Genomic DNA, 21301 nt, shown 5'->3' with positions numbered 1-21301 from the left:
TTGACCACTCCTACTCCGAGTCACGACAAATAGGACAGTATTGACAGTTTTAACGATCTGGGCCCTCTCTAGACTATAAAGTAGAAGGCTTGGAGAAAATGAAGTTCATACTGAGTGCTGATGATCTGCACAGATACCTTCAATAGGAGAGAAAATAGATAAGCAACAGCGGACCATAGCCTATTTGCGAACAATGTACTACGTACTCCGTAGTCCATAATCCAATGATGTATCGCAATTCCAGACAATTCCAGTGAGGTGTTTTAAAGTTCAAAGTTCGATGGCCGATCCCCGAAGCTCATTCGCTGTACTATGCCATCATCGGTCAACGATCGACTCCGATCTCGTGCAGTTTAGCAGTCTATCGATCGATCGGCCTTATTATGACCTCCCATATTGCCTCTGTACTTTGTACTTTGTCGGAGGCTTTTGTGTCTGTCGCATGGTTTGTAGTAACAGAACATAGGATCGATCAAATGATGTATCACTCTGGTCGGCGTAAGAAGGAAAAGAGTTCCAACTATTAAAGAAACGGTATGTTTCCAGACTGTAATACGGGTAGTTGTCGCATTTTCTTTGCTTAAACCATGTCGCGTACAGATCTCCATGGTCTCCAAGGCCTCGATGGGCTTGATGGGCTCCGTGATGGGCTGAGATCCCCCGATGCCGAGTCATTGCGCTCATTCGCCGGGACAATTCAAGAAATCCAAGATGAATATCACCAATGGGTTAGCGATTCACGCCAATCATTGCGGTAAGTTAATTGACATCAAGGCCATGGATTGAATTAAATGGGCTGACAAAATAGGACTGATCCATTACTGGACAACTTCCCCCAGCCACCGAGAATGGAAAATTTAGATCCAATTGATGAAGAGATGGAACTGTATCCTACACCAAAGCCTTCTATAAAGAGCCTGCGTCGCCATGCCACCGCCAATGAGCTCCCTCTTCTACAACAAATCAATCCAAATGATGGAGCCCCGGAGTTTAACCCCGTCAGTGAAGAGAGTGGCTCATATGATCTCATTGCGCCCTACGATGGGGGTGATTTACCACTATACAAGCTGGAGAGGATTGCAGACATCATGTTCTCGTCTGAGCATATGCTCACAATTCTGAATAACCCGCGGTATCTAGTTCGATTCCGCGACTTTCTTCTTGAAGAACGGCCACGCTCGATTTCCACCCTTACATACTATCTCAATGCCTCGAAAGCGCTCAAGGCCCTTCGATATGCTAATGCACTCGTCCGTCTGTCGGTCGATGTACCTCCCCCAACAATACAAACGGACAAGCAAGTCGTTGGGGTGACGGCGAACCAGGTTTTGGAGCAGCGAGTCGTAGACGGGCTGTTGGCTCTCACTGCCGAGGAGCTTCCTGCATTCATCACGTCAAGGTGTATTACCATTACAAGCAAGATTGTAGCACAGCGAATCCGAGGAACTTTGCCAATGAAGTTCCGTGGAACGTCAAATGCACTGGCAGAAGTATTTTGCTTGACGGACCCTTCGCGACCTGACAATCCAATTATTTTCGCATCAGAAGGTATGCGTTTCTATCCAATTCTCCTACTCGGACTAACAAAACCAGAGTTCCACAGGACGACACAATACGGCATGGATTACGTACTTGGTCGAAACTGTCGCTTCCTACAAGGCCCGAAGACAAATGCAAACAGTGTTCGTCGACTTCGTGAAGCTATCCATGCAGGCCGGCATCACTCGGAGATGTTTCTCAACTAGTATGTTCTACAGCATTCCCCCAATATAGTCACTGAGTCACTAACATTACCAGTCGTCGCGACGGCTCTCCATTTATGAACCTGCTCCAGTGCGCACCCCTATGTGACAGCCAGGGCCGTGTCAAATACTTCGTTGGCGCACAGATCGATGTCTCGGGACTTGCTATGGAGGGAGCCTCGATGGAATCCTTCATGGAACTGCAAAACAAACACCGCGATCCCGATGAAGAGAGTATCGCGGAGCCACCAGAACCAGAAGAGAAAAATGAGTTCCGTGAACTGTCTGAGCTGTTCAGTCCGCGGGAACTATCCATTGTTCAACAGCATGGTGGACATCTGTTCCAACCTGTGAAAAATGACACATCACCACATCACCCGCGATCATGGCTACAGCCTGACGCATCGCTAGAACGTGAGACTGAAGCGATTCGTCTGCATGACATGAAATCGCCCTTTTTTCGGATGTCATTTGCGGGCGTGTATGAGAACGTAGGAACCGAGATGTCTATTTTCAGATTTGATTTCGAACGCTAACATGATACAGTATCTTCTCGTTCGACCCTACCCTTCCCTCCGGATTTTGTTCACCTCGCCCGCTCTCCAGATTCCAGGAATGCTGCAATCACCATTTCTATCGCGTATCGGTAGTTCCTCGGCAGTGAAGGAAGAACTACTACAAGCTATGATGGTTGGTCGCAGTGTGACTGCGCGTATCAAGTGGACGACACGAGCTAATCCCGATGGACGCAATCGCTGGATTCATTGTACACCATTACTTGCGAGTAATGGACAGGTGGGTGTGTGGATGGTTGTAGTGGTGGATGATGAAGGCGAACACGTACTTAATTGGCGCACCTAGTTTAATGGCCTAGACTTTTCCATGTATATATTTCTTTTTTTTTTCTATCAATAGATCCAAAATACATATCCTCTTCAGACTTTCCACGGAGTACAAAGTACCCTGATCTGCACTGTCAGAATATAATTAGATCTTCCCTGCGGGCCTCAGCCGCACCTGACACACAACGCAAAAGTACCTTCTTGCCCCTATCCAGAATGCATTATGGATCCTTTCTTGGCACTTGCTGGAAATGTTAGGAGTGATATGCAATGCACCCTAGCGCAGATCTTGTCACACGTGAGACATTGACCGAATAAGACGATTCCGTGAGCCGCTGATGCAGGCTGTCTTGCATACTCCTGTAGTCAAATGGTCCTGTCCAACTTACCTGTTCTGTGCTTTCAAATACTTTAATAGATGCCCCTTTTTATTTGAAATTCAATCCTCGGCTAATTTGATTTCATCCCCCCTTGGCTGAACATCACCACCAACAGTATTACCCAAACTCAAGCTTCAACCATCAAGTATGTCAGTAGCAGCACCCCACAAGGATCTACCACGTACGGGTGTGGCTGCGCTTCTAGCAGGGCTAAAGATCCCTGGGGAAATACAGCTGCCCAATGGCGCAGTTATCCCCGTCGGCATCGGCGAACCGGTTTATCGAGTGATCTTCCACTCGGAGCGTGCCCTCCGCACACCAATGACGGAAATGGGCGTTGGTCGAGCGTATTTATCTGGAGATATTGAGGTAAAGGGTGATTTTGGCGCCCTATTCAACGCCCGCCAGAATTTACAGGAGAAAGTGCCTCTGCGGCAAAAAGTCCAGTTCGTATACGACTTTATCCGGACAGCAACCAAAATGAACGCCAAGGCTATCGGTGATCACTACGGACTCGATGATGAGTTCTATCTCACCTTTCTGGACAATCGATACCGTTTCTATACCCAGGGTTTGTTCCAACGACCTGACGAAACGCTGGAAGAGGCCTCCGAGCACAAAATGGAGACCATGTCTGCTGCTCTCGATCTCAAACCAGGCATGAGACTTCTTGATATTGGCGGTGGGTGGGGTGGAGTGACGCAGTATTGCGGTGCTCGAGGCGTGCATGTCACAACGTTGACACTCGCACCAAACAGCGCTCGGTATATCCAACGCATTATAGAGAAGAATAATCTCTCTGGTCAAGTCTTCTTGGAAGACTTCCTGGACCATAAGCCGGAGGAGCCATATGACCATGTTGTCATCTTTGGGGTGATTGAGCATATCCCTAATTATCGCCGTTTTGCACGCAGGGTGTGGGATGTGTTGAAGCCCGGTGGTCGCATGTATCTTGATGGCTCGGCAGCTGTTGAGAAGTTCGCTGTTAGCTCTTTCACCAGATATTATATTTGGCCTGGGACGCACACTTATATGACTCTTCAGGACGTTCTTGCTGAACTTTTATACCATGGGTTTCAAGTACTGGATGTTGTCAATGAGACTCGGGACTATGAGCTCACAATGGTTGAATGGGCAAAGCGTCTGGACTCGGCGAAAGAAGAACTCATTGCGGGTTGGGGAGAGCAGAACTATCGTGTCTTTCGCTTGTGCTTGTGGGGTGGCAGCCATGCATTCAAGACCAATGCCTTGCAGGCTTACCATATGGTTGTGGAACGTACATCTTCCCCTGGGCCACGTCCATCTATTCCTCGCCGTTTCCGTCAGTTCCTGGGAAGCCTGCGCTGATCTGTTCCTAACAACCTTTGGTACTCCCGCGGCTTTGATTGGACGAAAGCCTCGTATCTCCTGTTGTATCAGTCATACACAATAAATGAACTATATGGTACTGATGTAATTCTGCTCTGTCTTCAGAACATTCGGCAGACATTCTTGATCTGAAAATAAGAAAGTAGAGAGAGGAGACACTCTACAATCCCTTGGGTATATAACAGTCAATTCATATGCAACTACTACGTACGTAGGTGATGATCACTCTAAGCACTTCGTTGCCACTAGATAGACAGCCTTCCGCTTCATTTCCTCTTCCTCTCTCTTCCAACGGCCTGCTCCTCTTCCTAGAGTAGAGGAGAAGGTTGTGGCAAGGGCAGAAAGCCAGTCCGGTCCTTGTCAATCCCTCACATTGCCATTTCGGGTCTTGGTTTCACTTTACATTTGCCTCATTTTTCGTACGCCGCCCAATGAAAGTCTACCGACAAGGGGCGATCGTTTCTAGTCGGGCATCTAGCGCTTAGCTCACGTCATTTCCTCACGCAGTCCCCCAGTTGAGTATCGATGCGTCCCTTATTATTCCCGTTTGCTTCTTTGTTTTGCGTTTTCACCGTAGTCCTTCTAACGCAAACTGCAACAGCCTGGTTCTCATACCTGAGTGACTCTAAATCTGCAAAGCCTACCCACTGGAAATACTCAATCAAACGAGCTGCTTCACCAAAGCAGTCTCGTCACTCCTCCTTATAGCATTGCGTGCATCCCGCGCCTGAGACGACAGCACTCTGATTGGATGCTTGATGGATACTACTTCTTTGGAAAACACAACCATATTCAGGCTACGGTCAAGCATCTGATGAAGAATGAGGAAACGTTCTGTATTTCGCTGTCGTTCCGCTTTTCGCTTTATGTCGATTTGGGGGTAATACGAACCCCAAAATGTGTTTAGTATATGCAGATTCGTAAATTATCTCATTTCCGATGTATGTAACAAATCATTCATGTGAAGTCATCAATCATATCAGTCTAGGCCCCAGCCGCGTACGCGTCGAAATACGAATGCTCGGTCATTACGAAGACCGAACTCGCCCCAGTCATCTGTCAGCCTGTTGTAACTCCAGAAACCCTTCCAGGCTAATTTTGTATTTTTCGATGGGTTCGGAGGAGCAGGCCCGAGTTGAACGGATTTCGGTACGGTTGACGAACGTAGCGATAGATGCATCGTGTAAACATACTTGGGATCTACACCCTCTGTTTCAATGATGAGATCCCGCTCGTCGGAAAGGAGGGATTTCTGGTCAGACATTAAGTCGGGCTTCCAGGCCGAGGCGGGGGTTTCGGAAGTTTCGGAAGTGTCAACGGGCGAGGCCAAATGCCACCGGCCCCGAAGACCATGCTTCAATGTATTCATCGCGACAGGTGGCAAAGAATCGGTGGCTCCAGACAGGGTATTACCAGCATCAGAAAGATGCCGTTGGTGCTTTCGGTGCGCTGGGACGCGCGCCGCCATGACATTCTCTTTGCTGATATGAGGGACAACGTCGACTGGCTCTGTTGAAGTCAGCAGCGAGATTACCGAGCCATCTGGGTAGAAACGCAGATAGCGGTAGTAAGTCACGATGTGGATGGGACTGTTCCACGACAAATTCGAGTAGGCAGATGCAGCACCAGGCCGAGTGTAGTTGACCGTGCTAATGTAGATGCCCGTGAAACGAATGCGAGGAAGGGTCTGGAATACTTGGCTCCATGAAGACAGCGGAGGTGGAATTTCTACAGGCGCGCCCATGGGAAATGGAGTGTATCGCGGCGCAAGGGTGTAGATCGGTTCCCCGTGCAGGTCGCATGAAAAGTCATAATGCATTCCCTGGAATCCGAATTCCCGGCCTTGACAAATCCGTCTCCAGATATGCTGTTCATGGGCGAAATGGTAGGCCATTCGCTTACAGACCAGTGCCATCCGACCGAAGGCCGACGGGTCATCCATCGCCACATGTCGCAGTATTTCCACTAGCACTTCCGACGGCACAGTGGCAATAGGGCAAGGGGGTGGTGGTGTGTTTTCGACGATAGGATCCAGTTGTGAAATTGGCAGGTGTGCAAATGATGCAATGAGCTCAGGTGTCGGAAGGATCGGTACCTCTGCGGATTGCTGGATCACATCGATAGGGGCAGTAGGTGCGGGCAGATTGGACTTCTTCCATACATGGGCATAGTGCTTATTCCGGTAGGACTTATCGACAGCGGAGTCTAGCTGGACAGAAATCAGTATTTGCGTTGCAAATATCATTTGTAGTGACCAAAACTCACCCTATATGCTTTTCGGTAATGTGAAAGACTATCTCCCAAGTTGCCTTCGGCCTCCTTCTCGACCGCTCGTTCATAATGCTCCAATGCAGATGTTGGTTCTGCTACGTCTCGGCGTGAGAAGTCATCTTCGGTTGGTTTAATGTTTAATGCTCCGATCTGCTGGGCAAGCTCATCCGGGTCGAAGGAAGCCAGCGGGGGCCCCTCCTCCTCGACCTCTTTGCGATGAGAGGCCTCATGGCGCGTGGGCGGAAGACGAGCCGGAGGCGGGGCAGTCGGAGTCGGAGACGCAGGAGGGGCAGCCTTGGGTCTTGATCGACGAGTGACCTCCTCACGCCACTGTTGGCGGAACGACTCAAGCTCATCGTTGTCAGCCATGGCGAGGTGGTGATCAGAGAGCGTTCTTTCACCCGAATGTGTCTCACCGATGCCTTGGACACACGCCGATCCCAGGAGGCTTGGCATCCCCGGCTTTTTGAGGCTCCATGACCTTACATTGTGTTTCTATCTTAGGTTGTGTTACTATTTGTGCTATTTAACAGGCATTAGTCTGACAATCTCAAATTATTGAAAATATTTTGTATATCATTCAGTACACGGCCCCTTGGCCCCTGCGCACGAATGTTCTAAACCTCTTAGACAAGCCTGGGGACCCAACACTAGAATAAAAAGTAGATAATGGAATTTATTTGACAGCAAAGCAAAGACATGATGCGTTCTCCAACGGGAGATTCCGCTCACACCTTGACTTGGCCATCCTCTTCGCCAGAGGCTGCGTCCTCCGCGACAAGAGCCTCCCAGAGACTAGGAAACCGATGGAACTTGCGTCTCTCCTCCAGGGTCATTTGACAAACCATACCCCGTACCATGGCACCCTCATTGACCAGCAACTGCGCAATTCTCATCCTCTCCTCACTCAGGGCCTCTCCTTGACGACCATAGTATGTATAGGTGTCGAGCGCGAGATGAAGTGCCGTCGGGCCATGGCCCGAGAACGTGAATCTTTCCGTGTCCGTCATTGTCATTGCATGGACATCAACACCAAGTTGGAGTAATTCTTGGAAGATATCTACATGGCCACCCATTGTGGCGAGATGAAGAGGCGTACCCGCCCAGGCGTTAGCCAAGTATAGACCTGAAGGCTTGTCATACGAATTATTCCACGCCTGGGTGGCACAATGTACATTTGCACCCTGGGCGATGAGATCATCCGCCATTTTTTTGTAGCCGTAATAGCATGCAATATGCAGTGGGCGCCAGCCATATATGTCAGCAGCCTCGATGTCAGCTTTTCGACTCAGCAGAAATGAGAAAAGCGTATGGTTCCTAGATATTACTGCTTGATATACCGCTGGAAGTTGATTACAGCCTAGATATCGCTCAAATATGTAGATGGGGGCAATTTGCAGCACGCTCGAAATAACGTGCGGGGATTGAGAATTTGAAAGAGCAGGGTCAACCTCATTCTCCAATTGTCTAAATTCCTCCCACGCTTGAGAGCTTTTGCATTGTTAGGGAGTGGTTATTTTTTCGCTAGGAAAAACACTTACTTGTATGATTCCGGATCATTTTCTTCTGTGAAAAGTGCTTCAAATGCATGTGCATTCCGTGCAGTAGCAGCGCACTTGATGGCAGAGATCCCTTGATTATCAAGGATATCTGTTCTAGCCCCACTTGAAATTAATGCTGCAAGTAGCTCATTATTTCCCTGCTCTACAGCGAGATGCAGCAGTGTTCGGCCTTGAAAGTTGGTTTTGTTCAGAGAGTCAGCTTTCTTCAGACTTTGGCATACACGGACGATAGCATCATCTTTCTGGGGGACGTTGTCCAGGAACATTGACCAGTGGGACTCGCGGGGATCAGACGAAGCTCGATCTAACAGACATTTTAGGTCCTGTAGCTCTCCGAACAATGTGGCCGTCAAAATCGGGTCAAATGTGTGTGAAGAGACAGCATACACGTCTGCACCAAACGACAGAAGTTCTTCGAGTATTTCACGTGAACCACTGATGCTCGCAACGAGATTTAGAGGAGTTGTGGTTTTTGACCCATCCTTGACACGCTTTATATTCTCGTCATCGCTCTCTGAATTCTCATGTTCACTTTTTGACAACTCCTCTGTTTCGCAGAAATTCACGTCCGCTCCAGCATGTACTATGGTAGTCAATATGGATTTGAACCTTGTCCATAGGTTGCTAGCAACATTTCTCGCACCCCTCTGCTCTAGGTACGCTCGGATCAGTGTCATGAGCGAGAATGGCGGCGGTTCCATTCCATTGTGCAATAGAAGACCCACGGTATTGGCTTCGAGATCTTTGAGGGCGTTGTCCCATACGCTTTGGAAGTCAATGTTGGTAGGAAAGGTAGCTCCAAGACGCATCAAGACGTCAGCAACTTTCCATCGGTTACCAAGTAGAGCGATGGCAAGAGCGGTACGTGCATCATCATTTTCTGGGATCCAGGAGACTATACGATTCTTTCGGATAGTACGCGTAACAGTCAAGGAACGAACAGCAGACTCTTGTTCTTCGCTTGAATTTAGGGGTCTAGTCACACGCTTGTTCAGAAAGTCTGGAGAGAGCTCCGTGGTGTCTTTGCGACAAAGTAAACGGGCTGTCTGTTCAAGGTCTTGCATATTGATATTATCGTCACATCGGGCGAAGTAATGTAGTGGCGTTCGTCCTTCATGGTCCAAAGCTTCCACTGAGGCTCCCGACTGGACTAGAAGCTCGATAAGTGATACATGGGGTTGCAAGACCGCGTAGTGAAGTACTGTCATGCCAAAGGAATCAGCCAACATCGGATCTGCACCTTTGGACAGTAGACATCGCACAATATCCAAACTCTTCTCTTCCGGTAGCTGCGTATCTTCAGAATTTCGCTGGCGAAATCTGGCGTTGCGACTAAGTAAGAACCCACAGGCCTGCATAAGTGTGGATGCGCCTTTTCTAGTCAGCCAGAAGTCGAAGCCTTCGGTGGTAAGACGACAATCCGGATGACGTGGGGAGTCCCAATATTCACTGGTCTGTTGTTGGTTCACATCTGCTCCACTGTTGACGAGAGCGGTAATTGTATCCAAGAACCCATTCATCACAGCTTCATGTAGGGCTGTACGCCCGGCCAGCGTTGCGAAGTTGACATCTGCACCATGTTGCATGAGACATTGCACGTAACGTGGATCACTGCGGAAGGCAGCTACATGGAGTGCATGGTCAAAATTGGCGTCGGGGACCGCTTTGATCAGCATCTCCATCACTGACCATTGGCTATCACGGATAGCACACAGCAATAACTTGGATTTCCAATCTGATTCGTTTGATCTGTAGCTGCTGAGATCACTGCTGCGATATCCGTAGGGGCTGGGGATTCTGCATTCAAGTCCGTTGCAGCGCTCGTCTTTTCCTAGGATTCTCCACAGGTTGGCCGAGAATCGTGACTGACCGGTATCAAATTTTCCTTGTTTCCATATGATGTTGAACTTGGCAACACGCAGCCTTTCTCTTGGGGTCTCTAGGTGGTGCGCAAGCTCACAGAATATCTCCACGTCAATAGATTTCTCGCCATTTCGCCTTTCCGCGGCCAAGAGAATCGGAGGCGGCCCATCAGTATATGACTTGACCTGCTCTGTAGTCATTCTATACAACTCGAGATCAGTCTGTTCAGACTTTGAATGGTGCTCCAGGAGTTTTCGAACGATATGTAGATGACCGCCAATGACAGCCCAGTGCAGTGCGGTCCATCCAGACTTGTCCCATGATCGATAATTTTCGCCATTGTCGAGCAGCATGCTAACCTGGTCGAGGTCTCCGTGGAAGGCCACTCGTGACAAGGCACTCTCAGGCTCGGGGTATGTGATATGGCCCATATTAATATCAATGGCTACCTAGGTAGGTATTTCGATCAGTCAAGTGTTGACGTTATGAGGCTCAAAACTTCCACCCAGAGAGGCTAAATCAGGGGGCTAACCGAGGAATTTTTACGCTAGCGTCCATTAGGTCCTCTTTCCAAGGTGTACCAGGCGTATGTCTTCGGTAGTCCATATATTCATCATATAAGTTGTTGTAGGTGTTTACCGTCGAAATCACCAGTTTCTTACTGGAGTCCAAAGCCCCACTAGACAGACAACCCCTTGGATTGTTAGGTAGGTGAAAAGCTGGATAGAATACCTTCCTACCATATTCCATTCTTTATTATGGATTCCTATCGCATACATATGTAGAGACTAAAAATTACCGGTTTCCATGTATATCTTCTGATTGCCACATAATACTACATTGCCGTATACATAATATGGGCTTTGGTTATAATCGGCTGTGCACGGGCTGAAGATGTATACTTCAGTTTTTATATAAACATACCGACCTATTAATGCGTGAAAAGTGATCATTTCAACTCTTCAAAATCTACACAAAACCCCACAGCTCAAGGTCCACTATCCCCTCTATTGATCTTCCCTTTGGCCAAGCCGTAATAGCTTGTTTTGCCTCCTGTCCGACCTCGGAGATCAGATGAGATTGATAAGCCATGTGAAACTCCAGGGCTAGAGGGCCAAAAAAGAAAATATTAACCACTTTGTCACAGTATCAACGTCATTGAAGAAAAATACTATTTGAAATTTCTAAAATCAAGTTCAGTAACTCCCTCCAAACCCCTCCAAGTCCTCCAAATCCCAATATCTTCCCAAAACGCTTATCTCCGTCCACCGCCACCCGCGAAACCCCGAAAAACTTCCTTTTTCCGGTGACGCATCCTTTTTCTTTCAACTCAGGCTCAGGACAACTCTGCACTGTTTTCACATTGAATTGATTGAATGCAACGTGTGGAATTTGTTTCAGGCCACGGTACTGGCAACCAGTTCGACACAGACTCAAACGCCTCTCTAGGGGCGTGATGGACCACACAGTTTGAAGACTCTACAATGGCCACTACATCGGGGACAAGCTCTCCTCCAGCACCCAAGACCCCCGCCACAACAGATGACATTACTCCCTGGCAGCGGATGGTGTCTGCGACCGCTGGTAATGTCTTAACAGGGCTTCTAGGTAAGTCGGAAGAGCTCTCGATCATTGGGAAATCCCAGCACTGACAACCTCCAGTGACACCGCTGGATGTCGTACGAGTCCGTTTACAGTCACAATCCCAGGTTTACAACACTTCACCCTTTACCTCTCACACCACCCCAACCTTGAAAAATCTCCCTCCAAACCTCGGCATCACCTCCTGCTGTCGCGAAGTATTCTGGGTCGGAAATGATGCCCAGATGTGCATGCTAGGGCCTCAGGTGACTGCGGTCGGAACCCATCCACACCCGGCGATCGATTGCGCCGTCGAAGAGACCCAACGGCGAACATTCACATCAACGCTAGACGGGCTACGGAAGATCGCGCGCAATGAAGGAACTTTAACACTATGGCGAGGGTTGAGCCCGACCCTGATGATGGGAATTCCGGCAAATGTGATTTACTTTGCTGGCTATGACTGGCTGCGCACAGATGATCGGAGTCCCATTAAGCAGCGAGTGTCTGAGGGTTATGCGCCCTTGATAGCCGGGGCCTTGGCTCGCGTCGCAGCCGCAGCAGCAACCAGTCCGCTGGAGATGTTTCGGACACGTCTCCAGGCAACTCCGGGAACGGGTGCGGGCCACTTCAAAACCACTGTGGAGGATCTGTACCAGATGACGCAAGCAAAGGGATATAGCTCGCTCTGGCGAGGGTTCACTCTTACCATGTGGCGTGATGTTCCTTTCTCTGGACTCTACTGGTGGGGATACGAGGAGGTGAAAAAGGCACTGATCGCGGCACGCCAGAAGGCCCCCCATCTTTCGGGTTCTGAACAGCCTCAAGAGTCTAGTCTCCAAGCTTTCCTCGATAGCTTTATCTCCGGTGGTGTTTCAGGTTCCTTAGCAGCACTTGTTACTACCCCGTTCGATGTTGGTAAGACGCGACAGCAAGTGTTCCGACATTTGGATGATGTTCCTGCTGGCGCCACCCCCCGCACATTACCCCCCGGCAGCTTGGCGCCAGAACAACTATCCTTACCAAAATTCCTCATGCACATCTTCCGTGAAGAAGGCACCGCTGGCCTATTCCGTGGCTGGACGGCACGATGTCTAAAAGTTGCTCCAGCCTGCGCCATCATGATCTCAACCTATGAGCTTGGAAAGCGCATGGCCCGAGAGGTTAATGAGCGGCGACACACTGACGCATAATCCCCCCTTATGTACAATTATCATGCATAGATGCGTTGTCTCTCCCCACTTTTGTTTTTGTTATGGCGTTTCTGATGATACCGCATGAGCTATAGAGTGGTGCATTAGCATTTGGAATTTGGGTGTTTCTATGTATATACATTAATGGAAATCTCTATCTCTGGACGTAATATAATCCTGGGGTCAAAAAAGAAAGACATCGCTTTGACTCACAAAACACAGCCCTGAGAGGCAGACTACGGGCACACTAGGGTGTTGGGGCGTGATCACCCGGACCCCAACGAACATGAGGCTGAAATTCCCCCTGATTTGGGATATTTAAGAATTCCCAGATTGTCTGTCATTTTATCCCCCGCAATTTTCTCTGTAATCATCCTATATGTACAACTGGATTCAATATGACTTCACGGCCACCCGTGACCGACCAGACTCGCTCATGGTTTCAGGCCATCGCCGTTGCAAAAGATACTAATGTCGAGTAAGCATTTCTTCCATATCATATCATACATATTCATATAATAACTCATTCTATAGCATTGTCGCCGTCCCGCCGATCGGTGCCCATTATAGAAAGACGTGGATAGCACATGGCGCAGAATCATCATGGCTTGAGATTGAACTACTACAGCATATGCCTCGAGCACGAGTTTTGCTGTATAACTATGGAGAACTCCATGACGATAAAATCGACACCTTGGGCGAACGACTATTGAACCAACTACGTAGTGAGCGGAAAAATGAGGTTGGTTATGCTCTTCTCTTTTCACAACCTTAGAATAATTTGCTAAACATTTCACTAGCCAACTCGACGTCCCATCTTTCTCATCTGTCACAGCACTGGTGGTCTTGTTGTTAAAGCGGCTTTAGCCCTGGCATCGCGAGAGCCGAGCCAATCCATGTTAACCAGTTTTCACGGCATCGCCTTCTTTGCAACTCCCCACCAAGGCTCGACTTACCTCTCCGCCGATGAGTATGCTGCTAGTATCCGCGATCTCCTGCATCTTAAACATCAGACCCCGGCTGCACTCCGGAAGCAATTTCGCCCACGTCAAGAACGGCTATGGCATCTGTCGAACCAGTTCAAGACTATTTCAGCCGATATGAAGGTCTGGTCTTTCCTAGAAACTGTGGATTCAACCATGCATGTGATCGATGCGGAGACGAATAAAATGTTGGAGTTCCATGTTCCCATTACTTCTATTCGGTCGGGTTTGTTGGATATTGAGAATGAAAAGGAACTGCCCATGGCAACAGACCATGCTGGGACAGCAACTTTCCACGGCCAGGAATCCACACGAGATCGATTTCTAGATGAACTTGGTAATGCCGTTGACGCTGCCGTTGAAATCTCAAAGCGCGAGGATACGCCCTTGGGTGTAGAACAGCAGGTTACGGTTCAAATTAACGGCTTCTTCGAGGATACTGCACTTGGCGTCAGTGATGAAAGTCCACTCAAGCTGTGGTCAACCAAGGTATCCTTGGAAGATTATCTCTCTCGTGGTCCGTCGGCTTGCCTTCGGGAGAGACTAGGTCGAGTCCAGCCCAGTGGCTTGGATGATTCGTCAATCAGCAGTTACGATAGTCCTCACTCATCCTATATTGCTTCTGGTTCCGATCCTCATGACCATCATCATCATCATCACCACCACCACCACCACCACCACCACCATCATGATGATGATGAGAAACCGAGGGCCCTGAGACCCCCTCTACCCTACAGGCGAAGTTTCGATGATCCATCTAGTCCATCTCCAAAGATCCACATCACCAAAGCAGATATGGACCTCGACTATGTAGAAAACCCACCAACTGAAAGCCCGCCGCCGCCACCGGAGCAGAAACGAAAGCGCTCACTTACCAAGGCGCTAGGATTCATTTCACTACAGCGATCCCACCGTCGGAGTACTTCCGACAGCAGCTCCCAGGGAAGTATCGACCGGCCACCTTCGTAAGAAAATTGTACTCCCGTGCTTGAGCCGAAACCCTAAGCTAACAGATAATAGAAGCGCGTCTACATCGCAGCCTGCGCAATCGCCTTTCTTAGCAATACCGAAGTCCACCCGTGATCGTATCAGCCAGGACGCCGACGTACCGGATATACCGCGAGCAGTTCCACGTTTTGATCGACCTGAGGCCGATACCGAGAAACTGATGTGGATACATGTGCCATATACGCATACTGGTTGGGTATCACAAGTCATCCGCCGGGCATGTCAGGATAGTCAAGAGCCTAATTTGTAGGACATGTTCACTTCAGGTCTTATACGGCGCTTACCATCTTTTGCAGTGTTCGAAAATTCATCAATGACGAAAATTGGTACCACCGGCTTAACAGAGCTCGTCATCTCGAGCCTCATGCACGTTTCGTCAAGCCTGCATGTCTTCACTCACGACAAACGGATGTTCCACAGAGTCCTTCTGATACTTCCGAGAACCCTCAACTTGCTCTATATGTATGTTTCTAGTTCCCCATATCGATAGCAGAACTGACATGGATGTATTTCAGGCTCCTTACGTTAGTATTTCTAATTAACCAGATATTCCTCTTCCGCACTGTACTAACTTACCCCAGCTGCACTGGGATACATACCGCAACCTAATCCAACGGCGCAAAGTAGTCGAAGACCGACTCAAGCAAGGCCGATCCAGGCCCGTCCCAGGCCGAATCTCAAAAGCAAGCCTAGAAGCCCAACTGATCTGGACCTACCTCGGCTGCGAGCCTCCAGTGCACTTCCGTCGCACATTGGATCAATATGGGTATCCGAACTTGCGCTCGACTATCGCTCGTGACGACGACCAGATGCTCTGGAAACGCACTCGCAGACCGGCGCGCATTGACGACCAGCTAAAAGAGTATCTGCAGTCTGCGCAGGATGATCCTGATAACGAGGAAATCTTCGAGTTTATGGATGGGAATGTCCTTATGGTTGATCAGCTCTGGCTTTGGATTGTCGATCAAAAGACTGTTGTCACTTTCTTTCCGAATCAAGAGGCTAATACCTCTGAGGGAAAGCTTTTTGAACAGTCTAACTTGCATAGCAGTATTTATAATGAGTTGAATGGGGATCTCTCGCGTCGCTTTGATACGGCCGGCGACTTGGCTGCGCTCATTATGCTGCATGCTGTCACTGTTCTCCTGGACAAGACTTTGCATCATGATCTGCAGGTATTGCGCATCTTCGAGGAATCAATTAGCATCTTGGTAAGGTCTATCCCTTTCAATTCCTCAAGTGGACCTCTTTTTAACAAAATCAGACCGAATCCATTACCAAGTCTTTCAAGCGCTTCCGAAATAGAGGCTTCACCAATCACCCGGCGGATTATGACCGCACCGCTGATGGCAAGATCATGACAGCTGCCCAGCAAGACTATAAGGAATTCCAGGTTGCTCGACGAAACAGAGAAGATCTCTCCGTTCTGCTTGAGCTGCGCGACATCGAGGACGAGCTATCTACTATCCTAAAACTACTCGATCAACAAGACACTGTTATCAAAAGTATGATCAAATACTTTGACAATAGGGGTGGATACGGGAAATCATTCCTCGATATAGCACAAGACCGGATCGACGAATATCGTTCGCAAATAATTGAGATGAAAGAAAGCAGCCATCAAGCTCAGAAAGCTGTGAGTGTCATGTTCCCTGCTTAGTATTTGTTGTTCGGATGTACTGACTAACCAGGTTGAAACCCTCCTCGATCTCAAACAGAAACAGGCAAATGTCGACGAAGCCAAAATGACTCGATGGCAAGCTGAAGTTGCTCAAACACAATCACGAGCGGTGATGGTCTTTACCATATTCAGTGTTGTGTAAGTTTTCATACTCGCTCCGCAAAAGCCTCAACAATAATCTCTGACAATCCAAGCTTCCTCCCTCTATCCTTCTTCACCTCCCTATTTGGAATAAATGCCCGAGAATGGAGCGGTGAACAGACGAACCCAACCCTCGGAGAAATGTTCCAGATAGCAGGTCTGTGTCACACAATCCCCATATCAATACTACTACGAAGTACTGACATTCACATTCTCCAGCCCCCGCCTCCTTCGCAATAATCTTCCTCTCGCTCTTCATGGCCTTCAGCGATACGCTACGGGATATCGTATCGAAAACGCACAAGATCGGCGCGGGCCTATTGAAAGAATTCATCTTGCATCCAGTTCAGACATTCGTGCGGAATACTGCTACGAGTAAGATCTCTGCTCATGTTGTGCCTGAGGACTCTGAGCTTAGAAAGCGATTTGATGAGTACCTTGGTTATGGGAGGAGAAATATGCAGCGGGATGAAGATATCTGGCAGCGGTGGCAGGAGGATCGGATTTCTAAGGGGAAAGGAGGTAAGAAGGGGAAGTATAAGGTGGAGTCTAGGGTGGATCGGAGAAGTCGTGGGGAGGTTTAGGTTGTATATACACATGTTCTTGCTTTTGGTGTGGTTTTGTGTTCCTGAGGGCTTTTTGATACCCCATGCATTTTACATCTTGTATTGTATATATATGTCTTGATTTTTTCCTTTTTTGAAAGTACGTACATATATAATACAGCGAAGTACTCCGTACCTAGTCTAATATTGATTTTGAGCACACTATAAGATTTTGTACCTTATTGACCTATAATCTCATCGACCCTAGCTCCCAATATAAGTCCTGGAGGCTATCGAGAATTGTATAGTATCAGGAAAGAAAGCAAGACCAAATAAGGTCAAAATGACATGATTCTAAATTCAATTCTCGACAGATATGTGTCCGTGTACCTGAGGATATAAATAAAGAAAGCAACAGACAACGTACATTCACCTAAACACCGTTAGACATGATTTGAATTTAATTTAACTCGCGTGCCAAGCAGCCAAACTCCGTGAACAGGGAAACGTGATATGATCATCCTTGAAAGAAAATTGTTAACCGGCTGCTCGACACGGTGGGGTATTTCAAAAAACATAAAATTCACAAGGACTGCACTTCCATCATAAATGTTGGTGTTCGTAAACAACGTATAGAGGTATGCAGATTGCAAGAAGAAGGGGGCGGGGGAAGGGGAGTATTGCTGGGGCGTTGGGACATTGGTCCTCTAGGAGTGTGGGAAGGGATGGGTTTCCAAGCCCATTCGGAGGAAATGAGCTTGGATGAATAGCCAAAAGAAAAGGGAAACAAGCAGTAAACAAGGGCTGGAAGAAGATTTAGAGGCGGATTCGATGGTGGGGTGACTGGCAATGAGCCCGTTTTCCGGGGCACTTTCATCTCATCTACCTGAGTAGAGATCAGCCCTCAATAGCAGGCAGCGATGAGGCAAGATTCATAGTGGAGCATTTCAAGATAGTTTGCATCATGCGACTAGAGTCCAACGGCTTAGACAAGTAATCGTCCATGCCAGCCTGTATGCACTTATCTCGATCCCCGAGCATAGCATGCGCAGTGAGAGCAATGATCGGTGTATGGGGAAGCCCATTTATTTTTTCGTGTTGTCTGATATTCCCTGTGGCCTCAAAGCCACCCATAACGGGCATCTGGACGTCCATGAGGACCACATCATAGCGGTGTTGTTTGACCTCTTTCACAGCTTGGAGGCCATTTTCCACGACCGTGACGTTGTGATTGAATTTTTCAAGAATTCGGACGGCAACCTTTTGGTTCACATCATTGTCCTCTGCTAGAAGAATTGCCAAGGAGCGTGTGTAGCCTGATGGGGTACGGGTTGCGCGGTTGCCGAGGGCAGGAAGGATACCGTTCCATAGGTCAATGGGTCGGCAGGGAACTGTGATGTAGGACACTACGCCGAGTTCACCGGCAGCTCTGAGCGCTAGGGATACAGTGTGCGCTGTAATGACTAGTGGAATGGGTTGGAGGTCCGCGCAGGCTCGGAGTTTTGCGGCGATCTCCAAGTTTTCGATGAGGATTGCATCGAAGGTGCAGCCCCAGTCGGTTTTGAGCTGGCCACATTCTAGCTCCTCCTCTGTGACAACGACTGGATCTAATCCGAGCTCCTTGAGCACTGTGGCGACTGGGAAGCTACGCGTAAGACCGTGATCGAAGAAGAGAACGCGTCGGCCGCGGTGGGGGACAAGCTGGTCTGCAAAGCTTGTCGGTGGCTGAGCTAGCTTCACTCGGCACGTAAATGAGAATGTGCTGCCTTCTCCCACGTTCGAGGTCACCCAGATATCGCCGCCCATGAGAGAGACCAGCCTTTTTGAGATTGCGAGGCCTAAACCTGTCCCGCCAAAGCGACGAGTCATCGATCCATCAGCTTGCTGGAACTTGTCAAAGATCAACCCAAGTTTGCTTTCATCGATGCCGATTCCAGGGTCTGAGACTGAGAACTGGAATGCCGTTTCGTCTGAAGCGCACTTGGCATCCTGTGCACGCTTGATCGTGACTCTGATCTCGCCATGGTCTGTGAACTTGATGGCATTACCGACTAGGTTTAACATAACTTGCCGTAGTCGATATGCATCTCCGACCAGATAATCTGGTACTTCTCCATCTATTGTGTAGACTAGACCCAATGCCTTCTCGTTGGTTTCCACGGAAAGGGCTTTCAGCACACTTAACACGGTTGCACCAAGACTGAACGGTGTCTTCTCGATGATCATATGGTTAGCTTCGATCTTGGAGATGTCGAGGATGTCATCAATAATAGTCAAGAGACTAATGGCAAGGTTATGGACCATAGTTAAAGTCTCTCTCACAGGGGCTTGGAGGTCGTCAGTGTCGAGTGCCAGGCTTGAGAGCCCAATTATACCATTCATCGGGGTTCTAATCTCATGGCTATATTCCAGTTAGCACAAAGGCAAAAGAAAAGCAACGAAAAGGGGATTCACGTACCTCATATTAGCCAAAAATTCGGACTTACTCCGATTTGCCAGCTCTGCTGCTTCACGAGCAGCAGTGTTGCGCTGAATGCTATCACGCAGACTCGAGATCATCTTATTGATCTTTTGTTTCAAATCGTCCATTTCTCCAGAGGCAGACACGGTAATCAATTTTGTGAAATCTCCACTCATCGCTGCCTCTGTGATCTCACCGAAGGCACGAACCTGGGAGGTCAGGTTGTCTGCCATCGTGTTGACATCTTCGCTGATCGATCGCCAAATTCCATTAGATCCCGCAACGTTGGCCTGGCCGCCGAGTTTACCCCGGACACCCACGTCCCTCGCCACGCCTTTGACTTCCCCTGCGAATTCTCCCAACCCATCCATCATGCTGTTGATTGTTTCTTTGAGAGTCAAAATTTCACCCTGGGCGTGGACCTCGATTTTGGTGCTAAGATCGCCGCGCGCGATGGCCTGGGTCACGTTGGAGATCTGTCGGACTTGCAGAGTTAGGTTCTGGGCCATAGTATTGACGTTATCTGTCAAATCACGCCAGCGACCTTCGACGTTTTCGACTTGCGCTTGTCCACCTAGCGTGCCGTCTGTTCCTACTTCCCGCGCAACTCGGCTAACCTCGAACGCGAACTGATTCAGCCGATCAACCATCGCATTTATCGTAAGCTTAAGATCCAAGATTTCGCCTTTGACGTCCGCGGTCACCTTCTTCGTAAGATCGCCACGTGCAACAGCAGTTGTCACATCTGCAATTTCGCGGACCTGCTGCGTGAGATTCGATGCCATCCGGTTGACGTTGTCGGTAAGATTCTTCCAGGTACCCTCAACGCCGTGGACAACAGCCTGGCCGCCTAGCACACCGTCTGACCCGACCTCGCGGGCAACACGGCTAACCTCAAATGCAAATTCTCGCAGCTGATCGACCATCGAGTTGATGATATTCTTCAACAGCAAGATCTCACCTTTGCAATCCGCCTGCACTTTGCGCTGCAAATCACCCTTGGCAACTGCAGTCGTTACGGTGGTGATGTCGCGGACCTGCGTGGTCAGATTGTTGGCCATGGCATTCACGTTGACGGTCAATTCATGCCAAATTCCCTGAATGCCCTCGATCTTCGCCTGGCCCCCCAACACACCCTCTGTGCCGACCTCCCTAGCCACCTTCGACACCTCTTGGCTGAAAACCTGCAACTGATCCATCATAGTATTGATTGTCTGTTTGAAGGTAGCGATGTCAGGCGACATCTCGAGGGGGTGCATGCGAGCCCGTTGTGAGAGATCGCCGTGGGCGACCTGGGTGATAATCTCGCCGATCTCCCGCAATTCTTTCTGGAAGGCCTCATTGATGTGGGTGTGTTTGAGGAGTTCTTTCCGAAGGTTTGCACGTTCATGTTCGATTTCGGCGATAGAAGAATGACACTCGCGGCGGTAGATCAGTTCGTCAACGATGAGGGAGATAAACTCGCGGGGAACAGAGAGTTCGGGACTTTGCTGATGCTGGAGAGCTGCTCGTGCTTGCATGAGATCTGCATCGCTCACCAGGGCTGGCCGAGCGGGATCCACCATGGCAGCCATTGTTGGTGGCAATTACGGGTTATTTTTTTTTATTCGAATCAACTCAAGGACTTTCTAGGGCATGCAGTGACTCTAGAATCAAGTTAGCAATATACTAGAGTGTCAG

General features: G+C 48.9%; 7 protein-coding genes across 7 annotated transcripts; 4 read left to right on the top strand and 3 right to left on the bottom strand.

The window, feature by feature from the left end:
• Positions 1-587: 587 nt before the first annotated feature.
• On the top strand, positions 588-2603 carry N7479_003924 (PAS-associated C-terminal; the record flags this gene model as incomplete). Its single annotated transcript, XM_057251621.1, has 5 exons — positions 588-754; positions 809-1548; positions 1594-1744; positions 1798-2233; positions 2289-2603. The coding sequence occupies 5 exons, from the start codon at positions 588-590 to the stop codon at positions 2601-2603; spliced, it is 1809 nt and encodes a 602-aa protein (XP_057110946.1).
• Positions 2604-3111: 508 nt separating this feature from the next.
• Positions 3112-4311, top strand: N7479_003923 (SAM-dependent methyltransferase; the record flags this gene model as incomplete). The annotated part of the gene is made up of 1 exon (XM_057251620.1): positions 3112-4311. The coding sequence occupies one exon, from the start codon at positions 3112-3114 to the stop codon at positions 4309-4311; it is 1200 nt and encodes a 399-aa protein (XP_057110945.1).
• Positions 4312-5311: 1000 nt separating this feature from the next.
• Positions 5312-6972, bottom strand: N7479_003922 (putative F-box protein (Pof7); the record flags this gene model as incomplete). The annotated part of the gene is made up of 2 exons (XM_057251619.1): positions 5312-6541; positions 6598-6972. The coding sequence occupies 2 exons, from the start codon at positions 6970-6972 to the stop codon at positions 5312-5314; spliced, it is 1605 nt and encodes a 534-aa protein (XP_057110944.1).
• Positions 6973-7331: 359 nt separating this feature from the next.
• Positions 7332-10459, bottom strand: N7479_003921 (ankyrin repeat domain-containing protein; the record flags this gene model as incomplete). The annotated part of the gene is made up of 2 exons (XM_057251618.1): positions 7332-8094; positions 8145-10459. 2 exons carry the CDS (start codon positions 10457-10459, stop codon positions 7332-7334), a joined length of 3078 nt encoding a protein of 1025 aa, XP_057110943.1.
• A 1053-nt stretch (positions 10460-11512) lies between these two features.
• N7479_003920 (putative mitochondrial carrier protein) lies at positions 11513-12802 on the top strand (the record flags this gene model as incomplete). The annotated part of the gene is made up of 2 exons (XM_057251617.1): positions 11513-11636; positions 11691-12802. The coding sequence occupies 2 exons, from the start codon at positions 11513-11515 to the stop codon at positions 12800-12802; spliced, it is 1236 nt and encodes a 411-aa protein (XP_057110942.1).
• A 398-nt stretch (positions 12803-13200) lies between these two features.
• N7479_003919 (uncharacterized protein) lies at positions 13201-17199 on the top strand (the record flags this gene model as incomplete). The annotated part of the gene is made up of 11 exons (XM_057251616.1): positions 13201-13280; positions 13337-13544; positions 13603-14750; positions 14806-15039; positions 15090-15255; positions 15309-15317; positions 15375-16004; positions 16058-16429; positions 16485-16612; positions 16669-16772; positions 16835-17199. The coding sequence occupies 11 exons, from the start codon at positions 13201-13203 to the stop codon at positions 17197-17199; spliced, it is 3444 nt and encodes a 1147-aa protein (XP_057110941.1).
• An 858-nt stretch (positions 17200-18057) lies between these two features.
• Positions 18058-21195, bottom strand: N7479_003918 (CheY-like superfamily; the record flags this gene model as incomplete). The annotated part of the gene is made up of 2 exons (XM_057251615.1): positions 18058-19561; positions 19619-21195. The coding sequence occupies 2 exons, from the start codon at positions 21193-21195 to the stop codon at positions 18058-18060; spliced, it is 3081 nt and encodes a 1026-aa protein (XP_057110940.1).
• Positions 21196-21301: the final 106 nt, after the last annotated feature.

The sequence above is a fragment of the Penicillium vulpinum genome, assembly GCF_028829585.1.
Source record: "Penicillium vulpinum strain IBT 29486 chromosome Unknown utg000002l_segment0_segment0, whole genome shotgun sequence".
In the NCBI taxonomy this organism is placed as follows: Eukaryota; Fungi; Ascomycota; class Eurotiomycetes; order Eurotiales; family Aspergillaceae; genus Penicillium; species Penicillium vulpinum.
This window is presented reverse-complemented; position numbering and strand designations above follow the sequence as displayed.